Below are 19,820 nucleotides of genomic sequence, written 5' to 3'. Positions count from 1 at the left end.
GCTATTAAGGAAATGTAATTTTGCCAAAAGAAGAACTTTTATTTTAAATTGGACCCCCGGACCCCCCTAGAGATACCAAGCTCCACCCACAGAAAAAATTGTGGAAAACACATTAGGCTATATGATGATCTACAAAAAAATACACATTTAATTATCTTATTATTAAAATACATTATTATGATTTTACCACCTGCGCCTCATTTTGAGCCTGGAAAAAACCTGAAATAGGCAATAGGCTTCTTGTAAAGGTACTTTTACTAGTAATTAGAATGGTATTTCAGTGCACTTAACATCTAACTTTTGGGAGTTGATCAAAACAGTTCTCTTTTGGATATAAAATAACAATGAGCTATTCTGTAGCCTATACTGATGATCAGTTTGTCACATGTTTAGACCTTGTCTAAAATATCACAAAATATCACTGTATGTGTGTTGCACAACACATGTTGCACTTGGCGATCACGGTGGGGATTGATATGGTAGTGGACCATAATGGTCATAGAAGAAGTGAAGGAGCAGGACCCCCCAATTATGGTGGGGGTAATTCGCACTCTGGATGTAATATGTTGTGTACTTGTGGATGTGATGTCATAACTTTACAGCTTTCACCATTTTACCACGTTTTGTTGTCCTACAGACTGACATTGGTGGTTTGCTGGCCTACAGCCTGAAGATCTGCATGTCCCTCATGCAGAACAAGAAGTTTCGAAACGAAGTTCTGCGAGTCCTCGTCAAGCTGTACATGAACCTGGAGAAGCCGGACTTCATCAACGTGTGCCAGGTGACCTGTCCTGAGCGCGCTTCAGCTTTACCCTGCATTCAGAGGTTCCTCTCTAACATCTTTCTTTTCCATCACAGTGTCTGATTTTCCTCGACGACCCTCAAGCGGTGAGTGATATTTTGGAGAAGCTGGTGAAGGAGGATAACCTCCTGATGGCCTATCAGATCTGCTTTGACCTGTATGAGAGCGCCAGCCAGCAGTTCCTGTCCTCGGTCATCCAGAACCTGCGGACCGTCGGCACGCCCATCCCCGCTGTGCCCGGATCCACCAACACGGGCACTGTGCCCACACCGGAGAAAGACAGGTGGGCATTTTACCTGTTCCATGTTGGTGTATTCAATTCAATTGCATGAATGAATGAGGCTTTTATATAGCATATTAAGTGCTTTACAATCACGTCCTCAACCACCACCAGTGTCTTCACCAATCAATTCACATTTATTTGTATAGCGCTTTTCACAATACACATCATTTCAAAACAGCTTCACAGAAAATGCACGAGTCCACATTACAATTTGCTATCAGAGGTAAGTTGTGCATTTCAGAAATGTACATATACAAAATCACAGTTAGCGAAAAAAAGTATTAATTTAAACAATGTAATAATTTAATGCAGAAGCAATGAGCTCATTGAAGTAATGAATGCTTGTTTGTTACTTGTGTATTATTGATATATGAGTGAAAATTGATCAATGTGTTCAGAGAAAATCTATATAATGCAAGTGAATGGGTTCCAAAAATGCTGTAGCTTCAAAAAGCACATAGTTATGATAGTACGTGCGTTCTAGAGATGCTGTTTACGCAATCTACACAAAAGTAAAGCAAGAATCCTGAAATGCTATCAGCGTGAGCTTCACTTTATACTCATGTCATGTGAAAATATATTAAAACATTTTTTTTTAAGTATTTGTACATCATCATGGTAGTATTTATTGGACTACCTTTTAAAATCATTGTACAACGTTTTTACTGTAATACAGTGATAAATATCATAATGCGCTCTAAAAATAGGCTTAGTTTCTTCGCCAATGTTTATCATTTATTTTTTTTGATTTCGTGTGTTCGTGAGATTCAGCCTCATGGGGGAATCATTGTAACTCAGCCTTGAGAGAGTGAAGTGTACTGTATTTTCCACAGTAAAAAAAATATTTATGAGATGACATATTCCTTATATGTTCTATGTCCATATTTCAGTGACGCAATGGAGACGGAAGACAAAGCTGGAAGCTCTCCTGCTGGAAAGACTGTGGAAGTGGTGAGTCTTCACTTTCAGTCTTTTAACTCATCAGATATTAGGCTTGTATAAAGTGCATGTATATTATTATTTTATTTATTTATTTTTGTATGTATTTAAAATAGAAGGATGAGCCGAAAGACCAGAACTCAAAAATGATCAAAATATTAAGTGGTGAAATGGCCATTGAGCTTCACCTTCAGTTCCTCATTCGAAACAACAACACAGACCTGATGATTCTCAAAAACACAAAGGTGAGAAACCGGCTCTGATGATCTTTGACATCAGCTGGTGTCTTTTTTTTTTTATCATGAATCAAATCCCAGATGTTGGTATACTTCATAAGCTAAGTATAGTTTTATTCCTGATTCATTTCAGGATGCGGTGCGAAATTCGGTGTGTCACACGGCGACGGTCATAGCAAACTCATTCATGCACACGGGAACAACCAGTGACCAGTTTCTACGGTACGGTTTCTGCATTCACATGCTCACTCATCGACACTTGGCCTCTTGATGTAGATAAGGGAAACTGAGATGACAACGGTCTCCTTTTTATGTTACAGAGAGAATCTGGAGTGGCTGGCGAGAGCAACTAATTGGGCCAAATTCACAGCAACAGCGAGTCTTGGCGTCATTCACAAGGTTAACATTATCATACGCTCAAGGCACTTTCCACCAATAGGGAACAGTTTAGTTATCTATCAGTCTCTCTCTGTTTTACATTCCTGTTTGTTTGCTTTAGATTTCTGTTTGTTTGTTCCAGATTTATGTTTGTTTGCTTTAGATTTATGTCTCTTTCAGATTTACTTTTTGTTTGTTTGCTTTAGATTGGTTTCTTTCAAATTACTTTTTGTCCGTTTCAGATTTCTGTCTGTTTCGAATTGTTTGCTTTAGATTTCTGTTTGTTTGCTTTAGATTTGTCTCTTTCTGATTCAGAAATCTGTAGTCTTAGATTTCTGTTTGTTTGTTTTCTTATTAGATTTCTCTCAGTTTCAGGTTTGTTTGTTTGATTTAGATTTCTGTTTGTTTGTTTTTAATCTCTTTCGTCTGTTTTCTGTCTGTTTTTGTTTGATTTAGATTTCAGTTTGTTTTTAATCTCTTTCGTCTGTTTTCGATCCGTTTTTGTTTGATTTAGATTTCAGTTTGTTTTTAATCTCTTTCGTCTGTTTTCGATCCGTTTTTGTTTGATTTAGATTTCAATTTGTTTGTTTTTAATCTCTTTTGTCTGTTTTCAATCTGTTTTTGTTTGTTTTCGATTTCTGTTTGTTTTCGGTTTCTTTAGGTTTGTTTCAGATGTTTTGTTATTGTTTTAGATGGTTTGTTTGTTTTTAATCTCTTTCGTCTGTTTTCGATCAGTTTTTGTTTGATTTAGATTTCTGTTTGTTTTTAATCTCTTTCGTCTGTTTTCAATCTGTTTTTGTTTGTTTTCGATTTGTTTTGTTTTTTAATCTCTTTCGTCTGTTTTCAATCTGTTTTTGTTTGTTTTCGATTTTTGTTTGTTTGTTTTTAATCTCTTTCGTCTGTTTTCAATCTGTTTTTGTTTGTTTTTGATTTCTCTTTGTTTGTTTTTAATCTCTTTCGTCTGTTTTCGATCCGTTTTTGTTTGTTTTCGATTTCTGTTTGTTTGTTTTTAATCTCTTTTGTCTGTTTTTGTTTGATTTAGATTTGTTTTTTTTCTTAATCTTTCGTCTGTTTTCAATCTGTTTTTGTTTGTTTTTGATTTTTGTTTGTTTTTAATCTCTTTCGTCTGTTTTCAATCTGTTTTTGTTTGTTTTCGATTTCTGTTTGTTTGTTTTTAAATCTCTTTTGTCTGTTTTCGATCCGTTTTTGTTTGTTTTTAATCTCTTTCATCTGTTTTCGATCCTTTTTTGTTTGTTTTCGATTTCTGTTTGTTTGTTTTTAATCTCTTTTGTCTGTTATCAATCTGTTTTTGTTTGATTTCTGTTTTTTTTCTTAATCTTTCGTCTGTTTTCAATCTGTTTTTGTTTGTTTTCGATTTCTGTTTGTTTGTTTTTAATCTCTTTCGTCTGTTTTCGATCCGTTTTTGTTTGTTTTCGATTTCTGTTTGTTTTCTGTTTCTTTCTTTAGGTTTGTTTCAGATGTTTTGTTATTGTTTTAGATGGTTTGTTTGTTTGGATGTTTCTTTTGTTTGTTTAGATGTTTCTTTTAGATGTTTGTTTATTTAGATGTGTATTTAGATATTTGTTAGTAGTGAGAACCATTACATATATTTAAACATTCTTAATTATAACTACATTTAAACACCACAAATGTTTGTGTTTTAGTAAAATTCATTGTTGTAAAAACTATTTTAATTACTATGCTATAAAACATGAGTCATTCCTGCATAGCAGTAAGGTTGTATTTAGTACTATTTGTGGAAAATGCCTGAAATATATATTTTTTCTTAATGAATACATTTATTTGATGTTATTACGTTTTTATTTTCATTGATTAAATGCATTTGCTTTTGTGTCCAGGGCCATGAAAAGGAAGCACTACAGCTAATGGCAACTTATCTGCCCAAAGACACCTCACCAGGATCAGCCTATCAGGAAGGGGGAGGGCTGTACGCGCTTGGCCTGATCCATGCTAATCACGGCGGGGAAATCATCGACTACCTTCTCAGCCAGCTCAAGAGTGCCAGTAATGATGTATGTGCATAATCGTATTCAAATGAACTTTTGCTGCACTGCGACTCCGAAAAAAAGGAATAATTCTCCATGTTCATTCTTTGCAGATTGTCCGTCATGGTGGCGCTCTTGGTCTTGGTTTAGCTGCCCTGGGCACCGCCCGCCAAGACGTCTACGATCTGCTCAAATCAAACCTCTATCAAGATGATGCAGTAACAGGCACGTAAAACATCTTATATAAAAAATCATTATCACGATTATTAAAAGGTTCATTTTTGTCAGTAGATTTCACTAAGGCAAGCATCACTATTACTAATGATTAAAATATAAGGTGACCACTTGTTTTACAAATTGTAATTGCGATTTATTAATTACGATTGTCACAATTTACATTGAGTGAGGTTTTGAATAGTTTTATACCAGTGGTTCTTAACTCGTTTGGCAATGGGACCCACATTTCCCCATGGTCATCAAGCCGCGACCCACTTTTTTAGGGAATATATTAGGGATGCACCGATGCATCGGCTGAACATCGGTAACGGCCGATATTTGCCTCGTTAACTGCCATCGGCCATCGGGAAATAAAAATGACATTCGCCGATGTCACATGGGCGTCAGTTTGGTTTGATATGCTGGGGACAGAGACGCATTCGGAAGTCCATTTTCAGAAGTGCTGGGTACAATGACGCATTTATTTTCTATGAGAAAACTCCTTTTCTCGAGAAAAGAACGACCATATGGTGTGTAGCAGAAGAAGCGGCGGAGTATGCACGATCCGCGAGTGCTGAAGACGTTCTGCACGGCTTTGATGGGTGCGCAGGAGGACACAAATGGACGGCGACTGCTTCTTCCAGTGGGGGGAGCTTTTCCCTCAGCGCCGTCAACAGATAGAGCGTTAACTGTACACACCGCCGCCGACTTGAGCTGCAAAGAAACTCTGGCCTCCCTGTCAAGGACTCTTGTCAAAAAGTACGGGGAAGCTTGACCGCTCTGAATAGTGAGTGAGAGCGCGCGCGCGGTCGGGGCTCTCTCTCTCTCTCTCTCTCTCTCTCTCTCTCTCGCAGAAGAGCGCGTGCGCGCTTAAAATTTAATAACATTCACCCGTGTTTTTTCCCTCATAAATGCGAACACGAAAAATAAAATGAATATTATAATGTTTTTTTTGTTGGGTCAGACAATGATTACCAAATTTCTCTCTCATATTGCTCTTCATAACAACTGAAAAAGAACTTATAAATAAGGTTATAACTGTCAACCAGAAAGTGACATTAAAGGTTTTTTTTGTTTCATAAATTGGTCTGATTGAATTTGTGCTCATTCTAGGATAGTGTGATCAAGAGCCGAAAGACTTGTATGTTTCCGTGGCACAAAAGAAGGAATAAATAACAAAAAGAAAAAACATCGGCATCGGCCATCGGCCAAGTTGTTATGTTAAACATCGGTATCGGTATCGGCCCAGAATTTCCCAATCGGTGCATCCCTAGAATATATACATGTGTATATATAGGCCTATTATAATACATTTTATACACAAAATTTGTTCACACGCACACACACACACAAATACGGTCCCCCTTTACTTAACATACACATAAATTGTAAGAATATGGCTAATACTGATAAATAAACAGTAGGCCTATGAGGTTAAGTTATTAAATAGCAGTCCCAAACTAGTGTTTGTTAATACAATGTTGGAGTGAGCCACCACAAAGTGAAAATAAACAGGACAGGAAAGTCTGTTTTTCTGCGGTGAGAGACTTTATTTCGGCGTACACTGGTAGTTCCTATTGTGCTGGTTCTCTGAAGTAGTCGTGATTCGCCTTTCACAGCGTAACATGCTCTAAACACACCTCTTAAGCACGCAGAATAATGTAGGTGGTCTTTTTTTTTTTTGTAATCGTGGCATCCATACTCGTAATCAGTCAGAAACTCGATTAAGTGTGTAGCCCTAGCGACCACCCAGAATACTTGATCATAATGCTGTTCAGTTTTAAATGGTCACCAACCCAGTCTATATTTCAAGGTCAAGCTCACTGTCATGTTGTTAATGGGTGTTGTCACAGGAGAGGCGGCTGGTCTTGCTCTGGGGCTGGTGATGTTGGGCTCAAAGTCGGCCCAGGCGATCGAGGACATGGTGGGTTACGCTCAGGAGACCCAACACGAGAAGATCCTGCGTGGATTGGCTGTCGGCATCGCCATGGTAATGTACGGAAGGATGGAAGAGGCCGACGCTCTAATCGAGAGTCTCTGCAGAGATAAGGTGAGCACTGTTATTAATTAACATTTTGTATGACTTTTTAAGATATTGTAATGTTTGCTGGGAGGTTTTTTGAAAATGTTAAAGTCAAAACCTCAAGGGCAGTACCTACTTTTTCATACAAATGTAATGGTTCATAACACAATTTTCCATGCAGAATGCGTTCTTTGTAGTCTTAACCGTTTCCAGAGAGCTGTGTTTATTCTGTGAATATATTAACTGTGCGGCGTGCTGATGTCTGAGGCTCTGGTCTGCACACTGAGCTTCTGTTTTATCTCTCTGTCCTGACAGGACCCCATCCTGCGCCGCTCGGGAATGTACACAGTGGCCATGGCATACTGCGGATCTGGGAACAACAAAGCCATCCGACGACTGCTACACGTGGCTGTGAGTCTACACCAGCAAATATTACAAACGACATGGATTATTAGACACCCCCCAAAAAAATATAAGGGTCATTCCACAATTACATGAGAGAAAACCATTTGAAAATCATTGAAATGTATGATCTGAGAGTAGCTTTATGAGATTAGATATTACCAAACAAGTCCATAGTGAGAATTAAAAAAACAAAACAAGGCCATAATCTGATATTTATTTTAGGACATTTAACATGGTTTAAAGATTTCAAGTAGTAAGACATGCTCCTAATTAATCACGAATAAAGACTTAATTTTCTTTACTTTAATTTAAAGCACTTTTTTTTTGTTATCTTAGTGTAGTTTTTCTTCTCTTTTTTTGAGCATGGGGTCTATCGTGCGTTTCCTTCAGGTGGCGACATTTCCATTCTGTGTTGTACTTGCATCAAACAAGCTTTTGGTGTTTCTGTGTAACTTTAAAACATGAATATGCTAGTGTTGTAATTTATGTATTTCTTTGAGATTTAGCCTCTGGTTAAGCTCAGGCACTTCAACTTTAATTATTACTTGATTATTTATACAACGGCAAGAAAATAACCTGCGTGCCGTACTGAGCTAAATTTAGCCATTGCTCCGTGAGTGATTAAGAGTTCGCTTGCATGAGGACTAAAGGACTTTAATAGGTCGGAAATTGTGGACATGTGAAAACCTGTTAATTGTAATAATATTTTTAACATGAAATGCCATGAATTTTTTATAATTGATCAGCTTTTTACATCAGTGCTGGCAACATGGCACATTTGGCAATATCCGCTCAAACCAAAGTAATGTTTAGTTAATTATGTTATTCTAGATTTACGATTAGTGAGTTTAATATTTTGTCTGATTTCTCGCCCCTCTTCCTGTCCAGGTGAGTGACGTGAACGACGATGTTCGGAGGGCTGCCGTCGAGTCCATCGGCTTCATCATGTTCAGGTATGTTGCCTGTCCTCACCTGTCTCTTCTCTCATCAACGCGCCCTGTCGTCTCGTCCTGCGCTTCATCATAAACAGACGAGCCGCTTTCTGAATGCTTGCCAGGAACGGATTAATCAGACCTTAATGTATACACAGACGAGATTCCTCCCATTCCTCTGTAGCGCTTTCCCAAATGTGTTTGGAGTGTCTCCTGATGTGCTTGTTGCCGGTATTTGATTGCGATCCCATTGAGAGATCGATCACTTCCTCTTATCGTGCCCCGTGGCACTTGCTTTATTGTCAGTGAGAGTGTGCACACATTTTCCATCCTCTTTTGCTCTGACTTAGTGTTTCTGCATTGAGTGTATGTCATCAGTTCAACAGAATTTGTGCCATATTCTTAAGCTGTAGTTCAACCAAAAATGAGTTGTCATGCCCTCAGATTTATTTTTATGCTTTTTGCCAGACCCCACATTTTTACAGGTTTAGAAATGCATGTTTTCAAAGTCAGGTTGTCAATCGTAAAAGCTCTGTTTAATGAGTTTAGGGTCATGTCCACTACACACTCATATGCGTCCCTGCATTCAAAGCATCTGAACATCAAGTAATTCTTGAAATGGTCTCAGCTAGACAGCATCGAGCTTTGATTGATCTCTAGTAGTAGTGTTTAATTAGCTAGGTTCCATGTTACACCTTTAGACATCTTGCATGCAGTTGGTAGGACACGTTGTGTTGTCCCATATATTTAATTTTTTTTAATTCTTTTGCACAGTCTTTTGTTATCGGTGTCAGAAAAGTTCCCCCTCAGACGCCTCTCAGGGTTCTGGGCCAAGTAGAAATGGTGAACTATTTTAAGCCCTAAAAAGGCCATGCGATATTCCCATGATCAACTGTCATTTAAACAACATAATTTCGATGTAAACCCCTCCTTTGTTTAGAGAGTGCATAGATCTGCAACAGTTCAACAGGTTTCTGTCGTCTGTCCCGCAGACATGCAAATCACGCAAAACAGTTTTGTGGGTGTTGCATATTCAGTATGCAAGACACATTGTTTTCTTAATTCACAATGAAACCATAATGATTATCTGGAGAAAAGGTTTATTTGGCAATAGTTCCAAGAATCTTCAGAAATGTCAGTATCTACAGATAATTCTTTCTTACATTTACAAAAGCACTTGTTTTTTGATTCAAGATCAGTCTACAGAAATAAAGAAGCCCTGCTATAATTCAGTAAGGCATTTATTTTTCCTTGTATACAGAAGGTAAGTGGAGGTGTGATTTTAAATGAGCTATTTGTGCTTATCTTTATTAAGATGTCTCTTTTTTTTTTTGGGCTTCACATTGTAGACCCTGTCAACCAAATTTGGGATGTGCGTAGACAGTCCTCTCTTGCCCCCTAAGTACTGTTTATTTTCACAGTACCGCCAATTATTAAGCTGCCCATTATTTTCACACGCAAAATCTGTTTTGTGTCTTTTGGTGGTTTTCAGACATTCATCTTATATCTCCCAATCCAAGGTTTTAAGATGGAGTATTGTATTGGCTGTGATGCTGAACAAACCTTGGACTTGGCCTTGAACTTCTTTTTTACCATATCTCATTGGTTCCCATGAGGACTTGTCGTTTTTTATGCCACTGAAACACTATGGCAAGTCTCTATCTTGTCTTTTCTGAAGCGTGTCAGATATACTACACGTGACTAACGTGTTCGTCAGGTTTGCAGTCTTCGTTCTCCGCCAGAAGCAACGTGTCCAGCGTGATATTGGCGGAGGTCTGCAGATTCGTGGGCCGACGCCGGAGAGGACTCTGATAGCTTACAGGGCTAATGCCGTTTTTCATACCGTGTTTCATAAACCGTTTTGAGTTTTCAGTCACTGGTGACCGGAAAGCAATTCTGCTTCTCCGTTGCATTTTTGGAGTCCTCACACGTCTGTAGTTACAGGTGATGTAGCGCCTAAAGGCCTGCCTGAACGTCTTGTTAAACAGCGTGTAGACCAGAGGGTTGATGCCCGATGAAACATATCCCACCCATTGAAAGATATCCAACAAGTGTTCCACTAGATTACCGTTGCACCCTTGACAGAGTACAGAAGTCACATTAGTAATGAAGAAAGGACACCACATCACAACAAACAACATGAATACAATTCCCAGAACCTTTGATGCCCTTTGTTCATTAGTCAAGTTTTGCATGGACCTCTTCCCTATGGTGGACATCCTGCGGAGAGGAACCTCATCCCCTGTGACGGAGCTCAGCGTTCTGTCCCTTTTTATTCCGTTTGCAATGGCCACTTTCTCAGGTGAAGAGAGAGCCGGCAATTCCTGCTGGAAGACAGTGGAAACGGTGGGCCTCCTGGCTCTCGATCTCAGAAGATCAGCCTTCTTGCGTAGGACTTGGATTGTCAGCAAGTAGATGATCATCATAATTGTAAGGGGTATAAAGAAAGCCGTCAAAGACCCATACACCTTGAAGTCCCCAAAGCCCTCTGGTGACAACAAACAGGTGTGGTTGTTGTTGAAGGTGGGGTTTGGATGATCGGAGACTTGTAGCCCTTTGATTGGAATTGGTATTGCAATACCTGATAAAGAAAGACTAATCGTTAAATTGAGCAGAGAATAAGGTTTAAATAGAACATTAAAATGATTATGCTAGTTGAAATGGACTAATTCAGAGGTCTCCATTCTGGACCACCTTCCAACAGTTCAACTTTAACTATTAGTGAACACCTAAACTCACTAATCATGGCCTTTTGGGATTTGGATCAAGTTTTGCATGGACCTCTTCCCTAGGATTTTTGCATGGTTCCTCTCCGCAGGATGTCCACCATAGGGAAGAGGTCCATGCAAAACTTGGGGTTATTACTTGACTAGGTTATTACTTGAAACTTCTAGGCAGGTGTGTTAGAGCAGGTTGAATTCACTTCATTCACCCCAAGAAAAGCATATTTACATTGTCTGAAACATTCAAACCCTCTTCAAGTCTCTGCCATGACATGACTTAACCCACTCGGGTCTCAGCCCAGAATGAGCTGGTTTCGACTACAACACTGGTTAGAGTTAAACTGTCCAGCAAGATGGAGACCCACAAACAGGATTGGACACCCCTGGACTAGGTTATTGCATAGTCATTCATTCCCTATCTAAGCTCCTGCCAAACAAATAGTTTTGTGCTTTGGCAGATACCTTTTATTTATTTATTATAAAATGCTACTAGTTGATTGGTTGCCAGAAAGACTAGTTGATTCAGAACCTTGAACAGTTCAGCTTCTGTGGTGTTCCTCTAGGCGTGCCTCTGTTATTGAACAGAACGCTGGTCTTGAGGCCTTTTTTTAAAATGCAAAGCTTGTAGAAACGTACAATCAAAAACAGCATGAGATGCTGCTCTTTATATTGTGGAGCTCTTGTGTAAAAATGTATAAAATTGCCAATTATTACTAATAATAGCATGTATGATCTGCCCCCACGGTTCAGCAATCATGTGATTCGCGGATTAACTGCGAAGTTTAACCATCATAGAGAGCAATTGCATCATTCGGACATGTTTTTTCTTGCTAATTTACACATTGAAATGATTTTAAACGTGGAAGAAGAGATGAAAATTTCAGACAGCTCTTGAATACTGAATTTATTCCTCTTTTGCCTTTACTTGCGCTTGAATGGACACATACACACACACAATTACCTCAAAATACCCGTCTCGGCAAGTATTCTCTGTTATGTCACAACAGTTGAGAAAGAAACCGGATGCGAGTTAGTATATTTGTTCTGTGCATTCGGTCTTAAAGTGATGGCAGCCTAATATTCCTGCTGTTGTCTGTGTCATTAATGTTAAGGAAAAAGGAAACGTCATTAGTTTTCGAGAGCAGTCGGGAGGAAAGTGATGACGACAGCTTGTAGGATAAGTGTGCCCTTGTGTAAAGTGTGTGTACCAAGCAGCGTCTCCAGGTGCTCCCTTGAAAACCAGACCAAAAGAGTGATGTGCACCCCTGTCCATAACCATGAGCTCCTGTCTTTTCTCAGGAAGACTGCTTTGTCAAATGTGAGAATATGTGAAACCGTTCTCAGGAGTACACAGAGATGTGGTGTTTATGGTCAGGGTTGAAGTGACAAAGCACGTGGCTTGCCTTTTTATGGTGGTGAAACGATTCCAGAGCCATGCCTTGAGGTCGTTCAAACAACACAACTGTTGTTAACGAGCAGAAATCTCAAGGTGTTTACTTTCATTTCACCCCCGCAAGCCAATATTGCTTGTGTAAATGGAAGTTTGCTGGCCAGTCAGTGACAAGATAAAGGAAATTTATGCGTATGCGACTTTTCCAGAGACGACGAGTGTTGAGATCATTGATCGGTGTGGAGATTAAGGACTGGGGTTTTGCCACAGTTTGTATATAGCTATACACATCTTATTAAATGTTGGTAATGAAACTAGATTTGAGCTTGATCCCATTTTTTAAACCGTATTGCCTCTTCATCTTTCGAGAGAAAATTGTGGCAGTTGTGTTTTTAAAATTTATTTAAATTGGATTAATGCCATTCCCTGCAATTGAATTGTTCATGCATTCATTCATATCGTTTTGACATACCTATAGAGATTAGCCAGACAAGTGCGATTTTCGCCAACGCTTTCGCTCTGGACTTGAACTGGCTGTGCTGGATTGGCTTCTTGATCGCTATGTAGCGGTCGAGGGAGATGGCGCACAGGTGCATGATGGACGCCGTTGAGAACAAGACGTCCAGAAACAGCCAGATAGGGCACAGGAAGTCTGGAAGGGGCCATCTGGAGTCTGGAATACGAAGAGAAGATTAAGCACCAATCATTAGTTTTGCTGAATTGGAGATTCGACAAACTTTTTGCAATTTTGTGATGTGACACACTTAACTTCGAATGGGTTACTACTAACCCTGACAAGAAGCTATGTTGTGTTTCTGGAGACATCCAGCCCTAACCTGCTCCCTCAAAGTTTCAAAACTAGTTTAACTCCTCTTCAGTCACCCATGCAGAACAAGCCTAATATTATTATGAACATTTTACATCACAGATTCCACTAGAGTAGTTTTTTTTAAAGATGATCATACATGATTACAATGTTTTTGCCAATTCTTTCAGATGACTTTGCAACTTTTCGTTGCCGTTGCATTTCTCACAACGCAGGACTCACTGTAAATGTCAACAGACTGGTTTTCATTTGTTTGGACATGGACGTTAGGAAATGCATTACTTTTAAATGTATCACAGCCTTTGCATCTCATCTTGCATCTATTGGATCTGAAACGTTATGAATAATAAATAAATAAATTGAGACAAGCTTGAGTTGAACAAAAAACAGTTCATAAGATCAGACACTCGGGGGGCTTTTGGCTCATTCATCAAGCTCTTCATCACTGATGCGGTTTATTTTAGTGACAGACATGAAATGGTGAATTGAGTTGATCTTCATCCCAGTGCACTTACAGATGACATTGTCTAAAGCCTTTAAATAAGATTGTTTTCATGTTGCCAGTTTTTCAGTTTGTCTTTAGATAACTCGGTGGTACATGCCAGATTATTGCCCTGATGACAAGAAGTGAAAACATTTCTTGTAACATTCTTCAAAAAGTTGATTATAAAACTGTTAATAAACCTGAAGTTATTGGATAAGTTGGAACAAAGCTGCATTTTGGGGTATATGAGTTTTCAAACATGATTTCTTTTAGCTTGCATGGACCTAAACTACAGTGTATCTCCAAACTTGTGGTTTATGAGCAGATCTCCACGGTTTGGAGAGGCCTTGACCAGATGTTGAAAACTGGCATTAGTCAGATCACCCCTCTTTACTAAACAGACCTTCATAGGAGCTCATCAGAGGGTACATTACTGCCAGCTGGGCTTTTTGAAGCTTTCTGAATCATTTTTGATCTGAATTGATTTAATCAGCATGAGTCAAATGCATAACATGCATTCAATTAGTTTTTTTTTTTTTTTTTGCATAAATTGTGCAGTGTTTCTTCCATGCCATGTCTGGTGAAATTTGAATATGATTTTTTTTCAGTATGTGAAGCAGTTGAGCAGTAGTAGGTTAATTTAATTAACCCCCCCCCAATCACAGGAAACCTCTTTTAACCAAAATGCTATTGTTGCTCAATAGATTCAGATCTAAGAATTATTTTGTAGAGTCTAAACGTATGTCCATGTTCACCATTGTTTGGTGAATTTTCACAGGTGAAATTCGGACAGTTGAATAGGAAAAATGATTGCAATATTTGCGATATTCCAACATTTTATGATGCCTACAGAATCTAAGCGAGCATATCATTAATATTCACTACATCGTCCATCCCTAGTTTCCATATAGACTGTCAGGAAAGTGTGCCCTCTCTTCCTGAAAGCTAAATAGACAGACACTCTACCACACTTTAGGTTTGCACTGCCAAGTCTCAACTTCCTCATGTAAATATTTCCCTCTTTCCCAGAGAAATACATGTGTGGTGTGCTCTCGAGGGTAGGCTCTTGTTTTTAGCCCTGCTGAGACTCTTTATCAAGCGCTGTGTAGATTTTCAGTGTTCAGTCAGTTGCTTTAACTTCAGTTTCTGTCTTCACCTGGTCCACAGATGTGGACGTGGCCTTTGGTATAACATTGGTTTTACTGTTTGAGCAAGCACATCTTCGACAGGACCCAAACCTTTGAGTTACTCCAATTGGAAAAGCTCACTTTTATTTTGATGATTACATTTAATCGCAAGTTATTATCTTGAGAATTAAGGTCTAGAGTTACTGCTAAGTTGTATCTAGAGTTACTTCTTTCTTGGTCAATAAGTTGTTGCACTCAAACCAAAATGTGTTATTGTACCCCTTCCTCCTAAGGTAACTCAACTTAATTACCTGTCAGTGCTCATGACTTCTGGTGAGCTTCAGATGTTTGGCGAAATCTTTTTTTCTTTTCTGCGTTCACACATGGTTCTCTTTGTGTGGAACACCTTTAGAAAACCTGGACTTTTGCTCCTTTTCCTATCCTTATAGTCCTTGGGGGACGACTCAATGTTTTCACGTCATCAAGGCTTGGTTTAACTCAATGTCTGAAACCTCAAAGGACCAAGTTTTTATTTTCAGAAAAAAAATCCCTTTCCATCTTTACATTTTCCCCAATTTCTCATCAAAGTGTTTGACAAGTTGCATTGGATAAATAGCATCTGTTGAAAGTATTTTCCAGGACAGATGACTGGACTTAAAGGGATATTTCATGCTAAAAATGACAATTCTGTCATAATTTTATTGGTAACACTTTATTTTGATGGTCCCTTTTGAACATTCTACTGACTATAAGTAACTTTGCAAGGTTTGTGCAACGTTACTTATAGTCAACAGAATGTGTTATAATAAAGTGAAACCATTTTCTCTTGTGTCCCACAGAAGACTGGAAGTTTTGTTGAGTTAATTGATGGCCGAATCTTTGGGTGAACTATCCCGATATTGTGATGAAGCCAGCAAAGTTCTGGTTCACCTTAAGCTTTAATGTGTGAAGACCAGGTACAGCAAATGAAGTAATAAATGTCATCAAATCCAATCAATGAGGAATAATGGACCGACTGGAGTGTTCTGGCATCGGAGCTGAAAGACACGCTGGCATAAGAACGGCAGTAGTAGTAGCTTGGCAGATGTTTGAAAGTTTTGTGAGAGACATGTTTTAATGCCTGCTGTGTGTATTCGCTCTGTCAGTGCAGGGAAACGAAACATGGTCTTTTATTATTCTGTTTAATGTGGTTTTAGTGGTACACTGAAAAAATCATACACAAAAAAAAGTCTACTTCACTACTTTCACTATCGTACAAACCTTATGGAACCACCAAACTAATGTTGGAAGAACTATTGGTGACACTTTACTTAAAGCCCTTATGTATAATGCATTATAAAGGTATTTATAATGTACATTTATAATACGTTATATCTTTTCATAAATAATTGTAACCAGTTATAATGCATTATAATATTTGCAGATTCTGAAATTGGTTGTTTGTCATGCGTTTTAGAGCATTATACTTTCTAAAGGTGTGTTCATTGAATAGATAAGTATTATAACTGTGGTTACAATTATTCATGAGACCATACAATGCATTATAAGGGACATTATAAGGCGTTTATAATGCATTATACATAAAGACTTCAAGTGTTACCGAACTTGTTTTATTTTTTCATTTGTACAATCAAAGTTCAGACTACTTACGGAAAAGCACAGTGACCAGAGCGATGGGCATCACTAGCAATCCCACCAGTAGATCGGCCACGGCCAGAGACATCAGGAAGAAGTTAGTGGCGTTCTGGAGTTTTCTCTCCAGTGACACCGCCAGAATGACCAGGATGTTTCCACCAATGGTGGGGAAGATGACCAGGAGGATGAGCAGTGCGGCCCAGCGGAGTTGTTCTCCAGGCTCGAGAAAATCCCGGTCCTCGCTCCCCGTTTGGTTGCGGACACTATAGCTAGCCATTCTGCGTCGTAACACTGAGCTTTTGTTTTTTCCGTGGGCTCGTCCAGCATTGTCACAGACTCCCCTCCAATCAGATCGTGGCCAAGTGTGTTCAATTCATGCGATGCACTTCTGTTTGCTCGCAAAAGCCAATTTATTGAGAAAGTGAGTTTCCCTTCCAAATGATTATCTCCTCCAGATGCAACCAGAGTTTAGAGTAGAGCAGTCACATGGTGGACGAGGTATTGCCCATCTTTGTTCTGTCTGTGCGCTTTTACACTCCTGGAAATATAAGCATTTGAACGGTGATCTCGTCATTCAAAACACATTATCTTAAACCGGCATATGATGAATATGATTGATTTTCTTGTCATGTGATTAGCGGTACGTGTACCAGACCATGGTTGTTGTAATTAAGCAAGGAAGTGGCTATCAGTAATGATCTGTGAATGTTGACCACATGGAGTCATTTGCGCCCCTATCTAGCCCAATCAGGCGAGGCAGATGACTTCATAAACAACGTGTATGTTCTCAGAATAATTAGGATTTCATAATTGCATTATAATTTGGAAATGGTTCCTTCTGGCATAACATTATGTAATGAGTATTATGAAATGCAGACAAACAAATGTTGTGTAATCTTATTTATCTTGCTTATTTAAATCTATATTTTCTGTTATATATTGAAAATAATATATTTTTTATAGAAAATTAAAATTAATTTACCTTATAATTTGGGTAACACAGCATTTACTAATACAGTATTACAATCAAAAGTTGTATTTGTTAACATTAGTTAATGCACCGAGAACTAACATGAAAACACAATGAACAGCTGGATTTTTATTAACGAATGCTAACAAAGATGATGTATATTAAATGTATAGCTCAGTGTTCGTTAATACAGCAACTAATGTGAACAAATGAGACCTTATTGTAAAGTGTAACCAAAATGATTTGTTTAGAAGCTCTGTGGAAGAAGATTCCCTTACAAACTCTGTTCAACGTTTGAAATTTTGCTATTTATTCTTATAAGATAAACTCACCAATATACATTTACAATATTTAACTATATATTTTCTAAATGTAAAATATTTCTAAAAAAATAAATAAAAAAAAATCCCATTATGGGATTTTTTTTTTTTTGGGGGAAAATGATTTCTGCTACTTACCTTGAGCTCAATACTGTGTGTTTCCTCTTCATTAGCTTAATTCCGTATTATTCATTGTCAGCAAGTGAAGCAAGTGCACTAAACGTCCCTCAGATATTGAGACTTATTGCCTTTTTATAATCTACACCCCAAAAAAAGTACAAACAAAAACATTAGGTTGTCCAAATTCTTGGTGGGAAAAGATCCAGATATCATCTCACTCTTTCGGCTTCGTTCTGAGGAATTTCCCTGTTCTCGAGGAGCTGGAAGAATCCCCAGATCTTCTCCGCATCACCTATCATGATCACCGGTCTAAAACTTCCACACGTCCTCTAACCCTTCCTCTCTCGTTCTGTCTGTGTGTTTACGACTCGCTCTGCCTCTCTCTCCCTCCCTCCCTCTCTCTCTCTCTCTCCCGCTCGCTCGCGTGTTAGACCTGGAGAAGCTGATGGATGTGCCGACACCGGGGTGGATCCAGTGATCCTGGGGGGTCGTTTCCTCAATGCAGCCGAGAGCCTATTCATCATATTTGTCAGTCATTGTCTTATACAGCAGTGCGACTACTACCATATTCCCCACATTTAGTCAACTAGACTATTTTAATAAGTTCTGCACATCCCAGCCGTCCACTTTTCATCATTTGTGTCAAACCCCTCCCCAGAAACAGGTCGTTTTTCATCAATCTCTGCATTTTTTAGAAACTAAAAATCTAAAGCTCATTGAGTATCTCTCCAGACTTGAACCTTGAACGCACCAAGCTCATATTCTTCAGGCATCCATAAATCCAGGTTGGAGGGATTGTCATTGAACACACTATGAATACTAAGGGGCTGATCTGTCATATTTTAAGATCGAGTGAGGACTTGACTCCCAGTTTTGCATTAAATTACTTTTTTTTCCCTGGTTTGGGTCTTTGTTCAGCTTCCCGCTCCCATTCCCACAGTGTTTTCATGCTGCATGTGTCTTGGCACATCTGTTTCCCACCTTACCACGGTGAAGCTGAAGCTGGTTATTGAAAACAACAACAACAAAACCTCCAAACTATGTGTGTGTGTGTGTGTTTGTTACACACATTACCAATCAAAGGTTTAAACACACCTACTAATGACTAAAAGTAAGGAGTTTATACACTGTAGAGGAATTGCAACTACTTCAAGTTAAAAACTTTCAAAAAAAATAATTCAGTTCTATATATTTTATTAAACTGATTTAAAATCGAGTTAAACTAAAAAAAAAAAAAAAAAGTGTAACAAAATAATTAAGCTGAAATTGGATTAAATAAATGTGAGTTAATATGAAAACGTTTCCATTACTTATTGATCATATCATTTTTATAGAGTATGTGTATTTGACACTTGTTGGCTGCTTTGCATTCATTATCAGCTCATGTTTGCCCTCTTCAAAAATAATATATTCACACATCCGCATTCATGCTCGTTATTGGTGTTGAAGACATCTGTATTGTCTAAGCCATTTGATCAAAAAGTTTTAAGATCATGAGAGATATTTCAGTTGAAAATCTTTGTAGTTTGTGCGTGTGTGTGTGTGTGTGTGTATGGAAACTTAATGCAAAAATGTCTTTAAATGCTTGTTTAAAGGGAAAAGAATAACAGCCCATAAACCTGAATCCTATACTTTGATGATAAACTTGTAAAGAAGTGCTTTTCAGTGAAACAAGGGCTGTTGTACAGGTCTCTCCTCTGTTTGTTCAGTTTGCTGGTGCGTTGGATAGCGTCTGGCAAAGAGAAACTCTTGAACCGTGTACGCCTCCGACTCCTGGAGTGTGTCACGCTCCGGCTTTTGTTTATAAAAGTTAACAAGAAAAAACTTAAATCAGACAAAACAAATTTAGGAGGGAGATTTTAGCTGAAGATTTAAGAGTCTGTTAAGGCTGATGTATGTGTGTATATATGTGTGTGTGTGTGTGTGTGTGTGTGTTTTAATGCAATTACATCAGAAGAAACTGTAATTACAGAATAATTAAGAAATGAAGGGAGAAGTAATTGAA

The 19,820-nt window shown here is 38.5% G+C and overlaps 2 protein-coding genes and 1 long non-coding RNA gene across 3 annotated transcripts in view; 1 reads left to right on the top strand and 2 right to left on the bottom strand.

The window, feature by feature from the left end:
* Positions 1–19,820, top strand: part of psmd1 (proteasome 26S subunit, non-ATPase 1) — a 41,078-nt gene that overhangs the window by 7,823 nt on the left and 13,435 nt on the right. The window contains exons 6-16 of the mRNA XM_082138102.1: positions 638–781; positions 859–1,085; positions 1,976–2,036; positions 2,141–2,269; positions 2,394–2,482; positions 2,581–2,659; positions 4,498–4,671; positions 4,758–4,869; positions 6,714–6,910; positions 7,199–7,294; positions 8,177–8,241. Of these exons, the coding sequence (XP_081994228.1) occupies positions 638–781; positions 859–1,085; positions 1,976–2,036; positions 2,141–2,269; positions 2,394–2,482; positions 2,581–2,659; positions 4,498–4,671; positions 4,758–4,869; positions 6,714–6,910; positions 7,199–7,294; positions 8,177–8,241 (1,373 nt within the window). The remainder of the gene's footprint in view (positions 1–637; positions 782–858; positions 1,086–1,975; positions 2,037–2,140; positions 2,270–2,393; positions 2,483–2,580; positions 2,660–4,497; positions 4,672–4,757; positions 4,870–6,713; positions 6,911–7,198; positions 7,295–8,176; positions 8,242–19,820) is intronic.
* htr2b (5-hydroxytryptamine (serotonin) receptor 2B, G protein-coupled) lies at positions 9,312–18,823 on the bottom strand. Its single transcript, XM_082138133.1, has 4 exons — positions 17,834–18,823; positions 16,421–16,943; positions 12,806–13,006; positions 9,312–10,801 (listed from the first exon to the last, which is right to left on the bottom strand). Exons 2-4 carry the CDS (start codon positions 16,680–16,682, stop codon positions 9,912–9,914), a joined length of 1,353 nt encoding a protein of 450 aa, XP_081994259.1. The 5' UTR covers positions 16,683–16,943; positions 17,834–18,823; the 3' UTR covers positions 9,312–9,911.
* LOC309475388 lies at positions 14,421–16,414 on the bottom strand. Its single transcript, XR_014197634.1, has 2 exons — positions 16,127–16,414; positions 14,421–16,079 (listed from the first exon to the last, which is right to left on the bottom strand). It is a non-coding gene; the product is annotated as an uncharacterized lncRNA (long non-coding RNA).

This window comes from Leuciscus leuciscus (assembly GCF_965113295.1).
Source record: "Leuciscus leuciscus genome assembly, chromosome: 15".
Taxonomy (NCBI): domain Eukaryota; kingdom Metazoa; phylum Chordata; class Actinopteri; order Cypriniformes; family Leuciscidae; genus Leuciscus; species Leuciscus leuciscus.
This window is presented reverse-complemented; position numbering and strand designations above follow the sequence as displayed.